This window comes from Pinus tabuliformis, chromosome 9, assembly GCF_031772625.1.
Source record: "Pinus tabuliformis cultivar Carrire ecotype Pingquan chromosome 9, CPIR1, whole genome shotgun sequence".
Classification (NCBI taxonomy): domain Eukaryota; kingdom Viridiplantae; phylum Streptophyta; class Pinopsida; order Pinales; family Pinaceae; genus Pinus; species Pinus tabuliformis.
The window spans coordinates 1,283,111,597-1,283,127,711 of record NC_142307.1 but is presented as its reverse complement, the minus strand read 5'-3'; the positions used below and the strand labels follow the sequence as shown (position 1 = coordinate 1,283,127,711).

Genomic DNA, 16,115 nt, shown 5'->3' with positions numbered 1-16,115 from the left:
ATGTCATATTGATTCACATCTCTACATTGACTAAAAACATGAGGTTTGGTGAATCAATAAATCCATAAGTTGAACGATACAAATAAATATATTGCATGTTCACCTTTAACACTTACTCAACATCATTTGGAAATGAGTAGACATATTGCACCCAACAATAACAGCATGTGCACCAATGTAAGTTAGCACATCTGTATCGAAAGTGTCCACCATTGATGCTTTTCTTTGCCTCACCACCATAATCCACCTTGTGACTATTAGCCTCTTCCTCTTCTATGTATTGATGTAGCGATTTTGATGCTTGCATGACAATAGACTATGTTTTCAACTTATTTACAGTTTTATAACATTGCTTGGTGACACGTTACAGTTCCATAACATTGCTTGGTAACATATTACACTAAAACTAGTACACAAACTCGTTTTCATTGCATCATGAAGCCGAAGAACGATGCAACTATTGGCCTTAAATTGTCAACTTTTTTAGGATCTGGTGATCGCTGAATCTAGAAGAAAAATAAACATATAAATGCATTGTATCATGGTTTCAAAGCAAAATGAAAGCCAATTATGCATTAAAAATTGACAATCATGCATAGAAAATTTTGCACATCAATACGACATATGTATTTAACTTTATGATACATGTAACTAGATTTGTTCGATTCGTATTTAAGTATCGATGTGAAAAAGTAAATTGATGAAAACAACCATCCTAAAAGCCCACCCCTATACTACACTATGATCTCTTCTCCACGTAATCCAATCTTTTTAAGTAGTAGGAAGGAAAAAAAAATTGAATCTTGGAACAGGTTCCTTGAGCTCCCACTCTTGTAGCAAAGGGCAATGGATAATGACAACATTAGCAGAATTGCTACAAGATAAGCAGTGGCATTAAACCATAGTATGTGACTACCAATGTGTTTGAGGTGTTTCGTACTCCATGAACAATTGATATATATAGCAAATGATACAAAAGTACATATTCATTTTTTCTAAACAAATGTTACAACATTATATCATACAATTAGTCATTTTTTAAATATTACAACACTATCTCATATAATTTAATAGAACATAGTTCTCACTCTCATAGATAAAACATCGATGATAATATTTATAACTATTTCTTAAAGTTGCAACGTTAATGGAAACCAAATCTCATTTCTTTATTATAAATAAAACTCACTTTCAACACCTATACTAGCACAAAAATTTACGAACACATTATAGGCTATATAGGCTATAGTACAAATGTAAATATTAATTAAATTGTAAAACTAAACATATATTATATTAAAAATATATATATAGCAATAAAATGTCCTATAATTTAATGATCAAAATTATCAATGAGAGGTTTATAGGAATTTCTTCATTTGTAACCATTTCCACAATTAAAGTTATAAGTGCCTTGATTCATGCTGTAAATACTAGCTATTTCCTGCTCATGCTATATTATTTCTATATCTCACCCATGGATTGCAGATCTTGGATAGATGAGTTCATTTGACAATGACTCCTTTAGAGACATTCAAAGGCCTTTCGTGCATCCCCCAATTTGTATACTTTTATTTTCTTAGAATAAGATTTCTTGCCTTTTATTTGTGTTCTCTATCCACATTTTTTATTAGGTGCTCAGTATTTAGCTAAAAAATCAAAGTTCTCATATTGGCTTGAAAACTATATGACTGTGTCCGTCTCGTCAAGACGATCGCAATGCAATTCTTCACTTAAAACGGAGTCCGGATGAAGGAGAAAAGGCCTGTTGTTTGTTTTCCTAAACAGCTAAAAAAATTGCAGAATATGACAGAATGATGGCATGGTAGTCCAGTGAGCAATCCAGACAGCAAGGGGAATCTTCTTCAGTTTTCGCCCAATGGGGCTGTGACAAGTGTCACCTCCGGATTCACTAATTTGGTTATGTGAAGGTGAAATTGCTTAAATGGTCTTAAGGTGAAATTATTTGTATTTAAATATTATTATATATATAATTAATATTTATATTATATAGTTTTTTATTAACTATATATATAATTTTTAAATACATTTAATTTAATTTAATCCGCATATTCCAAAGTCCGAATTATATCAAATTTTCTAACTATATTAAAGTCCAAAGGCGAAATATTGAATGTCGTATGGTAATGTTTTAATATGAGGCAAAATATATATATGGGATGGACAAGTTTGAACACATGACCTCCCCCTCCCAAACTCCATGCAACATCGTTAAACCACAATGGAAACGTTCGAAAAGGAAGGCCACATTCTTATATTTAAAGCGCATACGGAGCCGACGACGGGGGCGAAGGGAGCCAGCCCTGCAGGCTAGCTCCCACTCCATGTGACCACACGCCAAAACTGAGGGCTGGGGCCAACACTAAGAGTGCCCCTAATCCCGCTTAACAAATAATTAACCCTAGTTAACATTAATTACTCTGAAGATTAAGTTGGCAGAGATTTTGGAGGGAGTGCCAAATTCAGCAGAACTACCAATTTTGGCGGTGCTAACTGGAGTCTCCTCTAGATTTAGCGTGGTTTCCTAGGGAAAAATTGAATGCAGCATATCTTGAGAAATTTTCGACCAAATTGAGCTCAGAAAGAGGTGTTCTTAGCTAACTTGGACATTTTGAACACATTGGTCCAGGTATCAAGAGCCATAGATCTTTGTAAATATCATTTTTTCCACATTGAGCTAATATAGAGGCCCAAGTCATGGAAGATGGACCAAGGAGATGTAGCCCAGGAGGGGTGAACTCCTTCATAAAAACATTATGTTAATGTGTCTCTTTGATGATTTGCTGCACTATACATGTTTGTTGTTCATTATTAGTTTTTGAAGTTATTTTGCTCGTGAATGTCTTGTTTAACTTAAGGAAATTTACCTGTTTGTAAGCACCAACAACTAAGGAAACCTCAACACAAAAAGCAAGAAGCAAGCACATGTTTATAAATATGTAATTGTTATTAGAACAACAAAACTAATCATACAAAAACAGATCAATTATGTTCTCCATCTATGGGATCACTTGAAGTTAGAGTACATTAGCATTGTTTTGCATTTGCGGCACATTAGAAAACTCTCATAATGTGGCTTACTCTAGTGACAATGCACAAACTATGTGGACATGCTATAATTTTTCTCCTTCAAAAAATATCCTAGCTTTTTACAATATCAAAAGTCATGAAAATTTTCCGAGCATGTGATTTTCTTTGCTAAGTTATTGGTAAACAAGGTGAAACCCCCATGGGTAAAATATTATAGGACCTCCATGAAAAGAAGGCTATTGATCAGTCCCATGAGAAGACCATTACCTTACAATTTGTCATTGCTTTGTTCTAGACAAAGAAAGAAGAGTTGAAGAATCAATTGAATATTAATGTTATGGCTAAGAAATTTGGGAAGGTTCTTGTCCTCAATGACTTCATATAAACCCTTTTTCCATAACCTTTCAAACGAATTTAAGAAGAAGTTCGACCTTGTTGTTGAATTGGAGGAGGAATTTAAAGCTCCATTGTTCAAAAAGTGTTTCCTTGAAGGAGGAAATCTATAGGCTAGAGGAGGCTAGTTGCGAACTAACTAATGAAATTTTCCACTCACAAGACTCTATTAATGAGACTATTTAAGAATATAACCTTCTTCAAATAGATAACAATATATTGTTTGATAAATATTAATCCTTGAAAAAAAAAAAAAAAAAAATTGAATCCTGGAACAGGTTCCTTGATTTCCCACTCTTGTAGCAAAGGGCAGTGGATAATGACAACATTAGCAGAATTGCCACAGGATAGGCAGTGGCATTAAACCATATTATGTGGCTACCAATGTGTTTGAGGTGTTTCGTACTTTGTGAACGATTGATATATATAGCAAATGATACAAAAGTACATAGTCATTTTTTCTAAACAAATGTTACAACATTATATCATACAATTAGTCGTTTTTTAAATATTACAACACTGTCTCATATAATTTAATAAAACATAGTTCTCACTCTGAGACATAAAACATCGATGATAGTATTTATAACTATTTCTTAAAGTTCCAACGCTAGTGGAAACCTAATCTCATTTCTTTATTATAAATAAAACTCACTTTCAACACCTATACTAACACAAAGATTTAAGAACACATTACAGGCTATAGTACAAATGTTATTTTATTAATTTCATATAAATTTAAATATATTGAAATATTAATTAAATTCTAAAACTAAACATATATTATATTTTAAAAAAATATATAGTAAAAAAATGTCCTATAATTTAATGATCAAAATGATCAATGAGAGCTTTATAGGAATTTCTTCATTTGTAGCCATTTCCACAATTAAAGTTATAAGTGCCTTGATTCATGGTGTAAATATTGGCTATTTCATGCTCATGCTATATTATTTCTACATCTCACCCGTGGATTGTAGATCTTGGATAGATGAGTTCATTTGACAACGACTCCTTTAGAGACGTTCAAAGACCTTTCAAGCATCCCCCAATTTGTATACTTTTTATTTTCTTAGAATAATATTTCTTGCTTTTTATTTGTGTTCTCTATCCACATTATGTTCTCCATCTTTGGGATCACTTGAAGTTAGAGTACATTAGCATTGTTTTGCATTTGCATCACTTTAGAAAACTATCATAATGTGGCTTACTCTAGTGACAATGCACAAACTATATGGACATGCTATAATTTTTCTCCTTCAACAAATATCCTAACTTTTTACAATATCTGAAGTCATGAAAATTTTCCGAGCATGCGATTTTCTTTGCTAAGTTATTGGTAAACAAGGTGAAACCCCCACGGGTAGATCAATCTCATATTAATTAAATTCTAAAACTAAACCTATATATATATATATATATATATATATATATATATATGATATATTGTCCTATAATTTAATGATCAAAATTATCAATGAGAGGTTTATAGGAATTTCTTCATTTGTAGCCATTTCCACAATTAAAGTTGTAAGTGCCTTGATTCATGGTGTAAACACTGCCTATTTCTTGCTCATGCTATATCATTTCTATATCTCACCCGTGGATTGCAGATCTTGGATAGATGAGTTCATTTGACAATGACTCCTTTAGAGACGTTCAAAGGCCTTTTAAGCATCCCCCAATTTGTATACTTCTATTTTCTTATAATAATATTTCTTGCCTTTTATTTGTGTTCTCTATCCAAATTATGTTCTCCATCTCTCGGATCACTTGAAGTTAGAGTACATTAGCATTGTTTTGCATTTGCATCACTTTAGAGAACTCTCATAATGTGGCTTAGTCTAGTGACAATGCACAAACAATTTGGACATGCTATAATTTTTCTCCTTCAACAAATATCCTAACTTTTTACAATATCTAAAGTCATGAAAAAATTTCGAGCATGCGATTTTCTTTGCTAAGTTATTGGTAAACAAGGTGAAACCCCCACGGGTAAAATATCATAGGACCTCCATGAAAAGAAGGCTTTTGATCAATCTCATAAGAAGACCATTACCTTGCAGTTTGTCATTGCTTTGTTCTAGACAAAGAACGAAGAGCTGAAAAATCAATTGAATATTGATGTTATGGCTAAGAAATTTGGGAAGGTTCTTGTCCTCAATAACTTCATAGAAACCCTTTTTCCATAATCTTACAAACGAATTTAAGAAGAAGGTCGACCTTGTTGTTGAATTGGAGAAGGAATTTAAAGCTCTGTTGTTCAAAAATTGTTTCCTTGAAGGAGTAAATCTATAGGCTAGAGGAGGCTAGTTGTGAACTAACTAATGAAATTTTCCAATTACAAGACTCTATTAATGAGACTATTTAAGAATCTAACCTTCTTCAAATATATAACGATATATTGTTTGATAAATATTAGTCCTTGAAAAATTATTACAATATATTGTTACTACAATTGACTAAGAAGAATGAGATTGTTTAGGACTTGCAAGACTAAAAGCATTATCTTGAGCTAGGATTCATTTGACCACAAAATGCTAAAAGAAAACTACTTTTGTTGAGCCACCAAGCTCATTTATTACAATCATTCTTTTATGAACAATTTGTGAGAATATAACTAACCAAAATTAGGTATGTATGACTTATATTATAATGGCTACTTCCAAAACAACAATACTAAAAAAATAGAAACCCAAAAAATCCAATTCTTTAATATGGAAAAAAAAAATGGTTTTCAATTTTTTTTTCTAAATCTAGTGTGTTAATAAGTTTTCAAAATATCTTTTAGTTCTTTGAAAAAAAAAAAACTCCAAAGATTTTCAATTCTACTTTTTCATTTCTTTAATCTTAATGGGCCAAAAAAAAGAGATTTTTTCCACTAAATTAATAAGTTTTTAAGGACTTTCATTAAACTTCATGATTTTTTTCTTATAGAATCATGTTTCCAGAATCTCTAAAATGGCATTTTTTTTTTTTTTTGCAAGTTCACACTTAGTCTCCAAGCAGGGTAATACTAGAGGGATTGCTCAACATAGACAGTTATTTACAAGAATTAATGGCATGATTGGCAGAATTCTATCTTCACTAGGGTAGTGACAACTTGATCGAGCATCCATGGGATTCTAGATCTGCTTGAGAAAAAGAGCAGCTGGCAATTGAGACTTTTTTAAATTGTTGTTTTTGCAAACATCATTTTGAGTCATCTTATTCAATGTTAACAAAATCTTGTCAGTTAGTTTTTGTATTAGGGGCAAATAAAATAAATAAATAAAAAATAATACTCTTTTAGTTTATGAGCTCATTAAATAATTAATCACTAGATGTATAAAAAGGCTTATGGTGATGTACTCAGTGACACCGTTATTTAAATTATTGTTTTTATATATCTCTTTCTCCTCTCGTGGTCATGTCTCTAAAACCACAACAAACCAACACTCCATTTTTTTTCAAGAACATGAAAATCATTAGAGAATCTTGAGATGACACATGTCATTAACCATTTAATGAGATAAGCATGCAATAATTGACAATAGAAAAATCCTCTTTATCTAAAAGGGAACAACTACATATTAAGTGATGCTACTTGTTCTCACTTATGGACACAATTGTACGGTGTACCTAATAGCATTTTCCTCGTAACCAATAACAGACCTCCATGCTGGCAGAATTCACAAGGGCACTTTAATAACATACTATAGGTTCAGGAGCTACACTAAGCACACAATGCATTTATCTTGACCTACTTTCCTACTAAATATATAAAGTCGAGAGAACATTTATTTATACAAAGACCTTGTCGCTTGTTTGTCCTTGGCCATAATGGAACTTATTCTTCAAAGATATTCTTCTTTCCATTATTTGAAATTAACATTTTTTTTCTAATAGAAACTCCCCATTTTTTAAGCTGGAGTGGGGTCAATCTCCTGGGACATGTCATTCTGGGGATTCTTAGGTATAGCCATATAAAATGCACTATGAATCGAACCTTGTTCTGTTGTGATAAAGTTCCACAGATCTAAGGTTGGACCACATCCCAACCAACAAATCAAAATGAAAAGCCTTAAGGAGAAAATGGGAGTGGGCTTGGGTCCTATAATGTGCACATGGTCATGGCATCCTAGTGCCATAGATTCAAACCCATAGAATATAATCTCACACACAAAAAACTATCTTCCTGCCAATATTAGAGGAAAGAATTGTGTGCCCCACTGGAGCTTGCACCTTGCCACTCCAGAGGACTTGAGTGGACTACCATCCTAAGGAGGAGAGGATGAGTATTGAAATTGGGTCTTGCTGCTATAATAAGCACTCCATTACTTACTGCAGGGAGTTTTACATATTACAATTCCAGTCATACTAAGAGAAGGCAATATGAGAAAGATTATTTTTTTCTAGATTTAAATACCCAATTTAGATGCCTATGATTAAGGCAAGTTGTTGAATAATGTAATAGTAGGACAACTATTGCACCCTATTGCTAGTAGTAAGTCAATTGTTTCATTTATCCCGACCTACTTTTCAACTATTTTCATAAAACCAAAAGAAAACATTTATTTATATAGAGGTCTCAGCATTGGTCTGTCCTTGGCCATAACATGACTTGTTCTTCAATAGATACTCTATTTTCCAATATTCAAATTTAACATTGATTCTTTTCCTAATATTGACACCCCATTTCTTGGGCATCAACAAGGCCATCTACACCTACAACAAGGTCTACAGGGCCCACAACATTAAATGATTTTGCCCCCCACTACAAGGTCGATAGGTGCAACCTCATCAAGCTCTCCAACACCTACAGGCAGGTCTATAGTGTCTGCATCAAGGTCTACATTGCCATCATCAAAACAATTGTCTAGACCATCCACACCTACAAGACAACCATCTACTCCAAGCCTGAGCCAAAGTAATTATTATCCTCATGTCTGCTCTTCTTATGCCAGCAAAATATCCTCCATGCCCTCTAGAAACCCACCAACCTTTGTTATGCTCTTGACCTATGAGAAATCCAGAATACCAAAAATACGAAGAAATATAACCTAGAACACAAAATTATCACAAGAAATGAGAAAAATGGCAAAGTATTTTATTATTTAGAAACAGATTCAATGTTCACTTGGCTCTTCGAGGGGGCAACCTCCAACAGTGCAGAGCTTAATTACAATAAGATTCAATGATCTTTCCCTTACTAACTAAGACTATTTATAGCTAAATGACATCCAAAACCCTAACTACTAGTGGTCCCTTGCATAACACAATTTAACCACTCTATTTATAAACTATGGCCCGTTCACAACTAATTGTGGTCCCTTTTCTCTAATGCGGGTCAACCACTTACAATTACTAATGTAGGATTTATTGACTCTATAACTAACTATGACTCTGACTCGGCCCATTGGGCTTATTACATAAATAAAGGGGTTAATGTTGGACCCTAACAACATCCCGAGGAAACTCACCCTCACAAAAACCTTGACCATATAAGCCTCCATTGTTGCCTAGATTTTCTCTTGACACACCTTCAAATTTAAGAATGACAATGCCTAAGAGACTACCTTTTGCCAAGTGGGGCAGACCTGGAGCTCCCAACTTTATAAGACCTATTATTCAAATAACTAGTGCAAGTAGCAGGCCGAGAAGACAGTCATGTTCTCCTAGTGTCACAAGAGGAAGAATATCAAATGAGAGCCATCATAATGACTGATCTACGTTGAGAACCAACAAACCACATACTACTGACACATATGTGATGATACCTGTTCTACTTGGAAAAAATTGGTATACAAGGTCATGAGTGCAAACTCTGTCACACGAAGGCATGAAAATCAAATGATCTCTAGATGCAATACCTCCACCCTGTAGAACAAAAGCTTGGTGAAGTCTACACCATCTCCTGATAGTTCTGGTTTGGTTAGAACAATTTCAAAGAGCTCATTGGACATGTCTGTGAGACATATGGTATGTTCCATCTCTTTTATTGAATCAACCTTTTGTTTTATGGCATGAAACAAAATGATATTTATTTAAGGGAAACCAAAATGACTAACTTAAGTGTTTTGTTGTCTAACTTGCTAATTTGTAACTTTAAATTGTCAATGGAAATATGTTTACAAGGAAAGATAAATGGAGGCATTTAATTTCCTAAAAGATAACTACAACATTCATTTTTTTCCAGGACATAGGGCAAAACACACCCATTAAAATTCGTCCCCTCACCGACATTCCTACATCATCTTTATATAATGTCTGATTAGGATCTATTAAAAGTAAGCTTCTGAATATTTACTCTCTAGTTGCTACCAGTAGCAATGCTAGTTCATAACATAGTGCATTAATCACCCCTTATCCGGAAGGAAATGCACTGTATGATTATGATAATAAAGTAAAATCATTCATTCTATTTGTTCCACACCAATAAAGATTATTGGCCAACCACTAGACTGGGAGTAGAAGAAAATTACATTTCGATTTTGCTTTCCTATCAATGCCATTACCCACTAATACCTCAGATGTTAACTAAGGCCTAAAAATTCATTTGATCCATCCAATCCTTTTGGCTTTCTAGGCAGGCTTAAAAAGCCATTTGAACCGTTTGGGCATTTCAGCTTCCTACGTACAATATTTCACATTTTGGGGAGTTCGACACCTGAATATTGTTAACTTTGACTATTTGTTTGTGTAGTGGATTGAAAAGACAAGAACAAAAGACTAATAGATGCAAATTGTTGGGGTCGAACAATTAGCTGGATTCCTTTTCCCAAATAATATAAGTTTGAAATAAATCACACATCTTCATGATAAGTTTGATTTTAAGCGGAGCCTTACCTTGATTCTGATTTTCAGAGCTGACCTTGATACAATACCATTATTCAAGACATTTGTACCAAACTTTTCATTTATTTTTAATGTCTTCTACCACTTGTAAGTATGAACTTCTAAATAGGATGATGAGATAAATGATGCAAATTTCTCGAATCTAAAAATCAGCTGAATTGCTTTGCCCAGATAATAATAGTTTAAAATAAATCATGTGAATACATGACAAGTTTGGTTTTAACCAGAGACTTGGTGTGACTCCTATTTTAAAAAATTGCCTTGATACAAAATACCACCATTTCAAGGCATTTGGAGGAAAATTTTCACTTGTTTTTATATTTTATACCACATCCATGACCTTCTTCTACATGTTGAGAAATCCAAAGTGAGGTAGTTAAACAATTTCTCTTATTATGACATTATCTTGTGATGTTTTGATTATTATTATTTGATCTTTCGAATTATCTTTTCTTATCATCAAGGCTAATTCCAAGCAACAAATAGAAGAGAACACAAGATGTAGGCACACTGCGAGGGCAAAACCCCACTCTAGGGGGAAACCTAGTCAAAATTCTTTCTTCAGTAGATTCAAGATGATATGACCAAGACCCTTACAACTTAGACTCGAGACTTCCTCCATCAAGTCATCCTTGTTTGATCTTCCTTTCACTGGGTTTGCATACCAAGATCCCTGTCATTGTATTAACACCGAATTCTTGCCACCAAGTTTGCACCGAGATATCATCACTGCAATACCACCGAGACCTTATACTGTAATGGCACTAAGATCTTTATCACTGTAATAGTACTTAGACCTCATCACAGTAATAACATTGGGGACTTAATTTCTGTGGTGGCATCGAGACCTTCTTACTATGATGACACCAAAAATTTCTTATTGTGAGGACACTGAAACCTTCTCTCTGTGATGGCACCGAACCTTTCTCACTATGTTGGAAATGAACCTTTATCATGTGATTCCACTGAGAGAACACCTGTGATATCCAAAATTATTTCAGAGAGATCCAAGCTTATTCTTATGTGTAATGGCACCAAAAACATTTCATTGTAATCTGCAATAGTTTTTGAGATCCACAAGTTCATCTCTCTAATTTTGGTCAAAGATTGCACTCCTATTTATAGTAGTTTCCCTATTGTAATGAGCCAACATGAGTCCTTCAAGAGATGTGTGTTGTAGGCCGACTTGAAGATGAACTATTTTGATGCCGACTTGAAGGAGACTTGATGAAGAGGCTGACTTGATGGAGGAGTCTTTGACCAAACATCAAAATTGACTTTGACCCAAATAAACAATCCTAAAGCCTACAATGGAGGCTTGATCTATAATAATTGACCCAAGCATGAAACCCATGCTTTAACAAGTCAATTAAAATAATAATAAAATCCTTTTTGCTTTTCTTTTGACAAATATATTACATTTTGACTTCAAGTACAATTATGAAGACCGAACCTAGTTACATTTTTCAAAACTACATGCACTAATGAGATAATTAATTCAAATTGTTGGTATCTAATAGTTGGCTGACTTGCTTTGCCCAAAGAATAATAGTTTCAAATAAATCATGTGCCTACCGGAAAAGTTTGGTTTTAAGGAGAACCTTTGCCTTGACTGGTATTTTTAGAACTAACCTTGATGTTGACTACCAACATTTGAAGGTCTTATTAAACTCTTTTTTATGTTTGACTTCAATTTCAAAGCCTTTTACTGTATGCAAATTTCCTCATACTATACACTTCTTTTAAAATATTGTTTAGTTTTTTGAGTTTGAAGCAACTACTCAAACTGCACAAAACTAGGCTACACTAGCAATATAGGTTTCCAGCACTGACTTGTCCATTGTTTAGAAATACATAGTTTCTTTCCCTAATAATAACACTCTTTAATGGTTCATGCAAGATTCATTGTTTTCTATTAAGGTTGTTTTACTAAGATATGCTTACAATATTATGCCTAAATTTCAGTTTTGACATTGACCAAGGCATTCTTAAGTTTTCCTTATCGATGCAAGTAGTAGATGATTTTTGATATTTACCTCTTATGGTGCACAACTATCTAACCTCCATAACGAGTATTCATCAAAGATTGTGAGAGGTAGTTTGACTACTAGTCAAACAATCTCCCCCACATCAAATAGGTCAACAAATATGGCAAGTGGAAGATACTTCATTCAGGAATCAGACCTTGCATCATCAAGGTCATCTACACCTACAACAAGGTCTATAGGGCCCTCAACATTAAAGTCTTCTACCCCCACTGTAAGGTCGACATGTCCAACCTCATCTAGGCCTTTAACACCTATAGACAAGTCTATAGTGTCTGCATCAAGGTCTACATTGCCATCATCAAAATCATTGTCGAGACCATCCACACCTACAAGACGACCTTCTACTCCAAGCCTGAGCCAGAGCAGTTTTTGTCCTCTTGTCCTTCTTCTGCCAACAAAATATCCTCCATGCCCTCTAGAAACCCACCAGCCTCTTGAGAAAACTCACCCTCACCAAAACCCCGACTGTCACAACCTCCATTGTTGCTTGGATTTTCTCTTGACACACCTCCAAATTCAAGAACGACAATGCCCGAGAGACCACCTTCTGCCACGTGGGGCAAACCTAGAGCTCCCAACTCTATAATACCTACTATTGAATAACCAGTGCAAGTAGTAGGTCGAGAAGACAACCATGTTCTCCTAGTGTCACAAGAGGAAGAATCTCAAATGAGAGGCATCATAATGACTGATCTACGTTGAGAATCAACAAACCACATATTAATGGCACAAATGTGATGATGCCTGTTGTTCTTGGCAATAAAATGGTAGACAAGGTAATGAGTGCAAAGTCTGTCACACGAAGACATGAAGATTAAACGATCTCTAGATGTAATACCTCCACCTTGTAGAACAAATGTCTGGTGAAGTCTAAACCATCTCCAGATATAAGGAAAAATAAATGAAGACATTTAATTTCCCAAAAGATAACTACAACATTCATTTTTTGTCAGGACATAGGGAAAAGTGCACCCATTAATATTCGTCCCCTCAACGACATTCCTACATCATCTTTATATAGTGTCTGATTAGGTTCTAGTAAAAGTAAGCTTCCAAATATTTTTGACTCTCCAGTTGCTACCAGTAGCAATGCAATTTCAGAGCATAGTGCATTAATCGCCCCTTACCCTGAAGGAAATGCACTAGATGATTATTCGTTTCACATCAATAATGATTATTGGCCAACCACTAGATTGGAAGTAGAAGAAAATTACATTTCGATTTTGCTTTCCTATCAAATGCTAGTACCCATCAATACCTCAGATGTTAACTAAGGCCTGAAAACCCATCTGATCCTTTCAAGCCTTTTTGCTTTCTAGGTAGGCTTAAACAACCATCTGAACCATTTGGGCATTTCAGTTTCCTATGTACCATATTTCACATTTGGGGAGTTCGACACCTAAATATTGTTAACTCCGACTGTCTGTCTATGTTGAGGATTGAAAAGATAGGAACAAAAGACAAATAGATTGCTATGGATTCATCTACTCTTCAACAATGGCAAAAACACACACACACACACACACTTCCAGAAACCACAACCTATATTTTTGCACTACCGCGAAGGCTTCTGAATTACTAATTTGAACTAAAATTATGACAAGGAAGCAGAATCAGATTGTTTACTAACCTTTTCAATCCAAACACCATTGCCACATCGTCACTTCCCAACAAAATATCCACCAGATGCTGCGACCACGTCTAGGGACCTACAATAGAATCCAATTAAAAACCATGGACCAAAGATTTCAAAATGACAACACAACAAAATCAAAAGAAGAAAAAAAGAAAATAGCTGAAATACCTTGCAAAGCACTCATGCCTTGCAAAATTGCAAATGTGATTTTTTTTTAATGCAACCTCCTAGAGAAACTTTTGTTTCTCGCTTTTCGGATAGTCATGAGACAACTCCCAAGCATACCCTAGCTTTCTCCAAAGCACAGACCACTAAATTCCTCTTCGACACTCACAAAAGAAAATACAAAATATTGAGGTTCAGTCATAGCAGACAACTCCCAATCATGCCTTAGCTTTCTCCAAAGCACTATCCATCTGAATTCCTGTTTGGTAGGAACAAGCAAATGCCAATGAACCCGATAACACTTTAAGACCAAGCGTCTAAACCAACAATGACACTATGGAGTGGAAAATGACGTTGTATAGCAGAGCAAGAGCCCAACCAATAACTAGGGATAGACTATAAACTAAAGGGAGAAATCACCACCTCGATACTAAGCAAAAAAAAAGTACTGGCAACAGAAAACAACGAACCTATACAAATAATTTAATGCGGAAATGACATGCATATCTCAAAGATTTCAAAAAAATAACTGACATATAAGACCTTTGATACCAACAAGTTGGTTAATTGAAATATCATTTAAATATGGGTATACAAATCTCCACTAGATTTCAAATCTGATAATTATATATTTTTCGGAGTTTCATAATTTCGAGTTGTGTGGTTTAATGTTACATGGCGAGCCTTAGTTTTCGGCGCTAGACGGCTAGAACATCGTCGGCTCCAAAACATTAAATATCACAAATGTTGTATTAAATATTATGCGTACTAGCATACATTGTTGGATTCTATGCATACTGGCCTTTGTAACATTCCATCGACGTTTGATTGCCAACCTGTGACATTAAGTGCGTAAACAACGTGGTAAAAATGCAAGTACAAAGCAGTCGTCATTCCTCGGCTATTAGAACCGGGTATGCGGTGATAGGTTGAGATAATCCAAACAATCTGTACACAAAACTAAGGTTAACAATGAAAAAAGAAGAAGTTAAATACAAGCTTGAATTAATAGAAAGAAACCAATCCTATGTTACTGTAAAACAACGATATAATAAAAAAATATGGAAGTTCAACTATAAGAAGTGATAACAAAATGTTTTGGCCCAGTAAAAAAAATAAGAAAGCTCAACAAAGAGGTAGTAACAAAATGCTTTTGCCTTTTTTAACTATTGTTTTAACCATGGAAGTTCAACAAAATGCTTATGCCTTTTTTAACTATTGTTATAGGTTTAAGATTGAAAATCAAGAATGCACACACATAACAAAAACATAAACATGTCGATAAATTTGTAAATATTAATTTTAATATCTTTAATTTGGTTAAATTTGGATTTGGGTCACTTCCATGTTGAAAAGAGGAATCTGCAAAATGCTGTTATCGGGATGATCTGCCCACTGCGAAACGCTGTCACGAAGATTGTACAAATCTAACTTCTTGGGCACAATTCTTATGCCCGGAAAGTGACTTTCACCCTCACCTAACCTAATAAGAACCAAGCCTCACGTAAATTTTTTGCCTCTATAAACTGATTTAAGATATCACAAAAGGATGTGAAATATCGTGTCAATGAACTGAGAAAGGATATTCAACGAAATTTTTGTGCCATCTACAGAAGCTCTTGCGTGTGGCTGTCCGTGTGAAAACTGAAAACTGACCTAATCTCGGTCCCGTTAGAAAATAAATGAAATGAAGAATGCCCAGAAACAGATGCAAACATTGTAGAGATTAAATATTACAAATCCTTGACAGAACATCGCAGGGGCACATAGACTAAACATCACAAACCCTTGACATGCGGACTTTTTAAATATTAAACATTGCATAAACTAAGATAGCAGGAGCACATAGTTTGATTTGGAGACTTTCCTGAAGACATGGCTCCCGATCCAGAGGAAGACTTGACGGAGAAGAACCCCAGGCCTCTCGACGAGGACGACATTGCTCTGCTCAAAACCTATGTATGTATGCTTTCTTCTATGTTACT

At 34.5% G+C, this 16,115-nt stretch overlaps 1 protein-coding gene across 1 annotated transcript in view; it reads left to right on the top strand.

Moving 5' to 3' along the window:
* The first annotated feature begins 15,617 nt into the window (after window positions 1–15,617).
* LOC149153251 (26S proteasome regulatory subunit 7A) overlaps window positions 15,618–16,115 on the top strand; it is a 96,763-nt gene continuing 96,265 nt past the window's right edge. Inside the window, exon 1 of the mRNA XM_089439513.1 lies at window positions 15,618–16,089. Coding sequence (XP_089295639.1) covers window positions 16,006–16,089 — 84 coding nt within the window. The 5' untranslated portion in view covers window positions 15,618–16,005. The remainder of the gene's footprint in view (window positions 16,090–16,115) is intronic.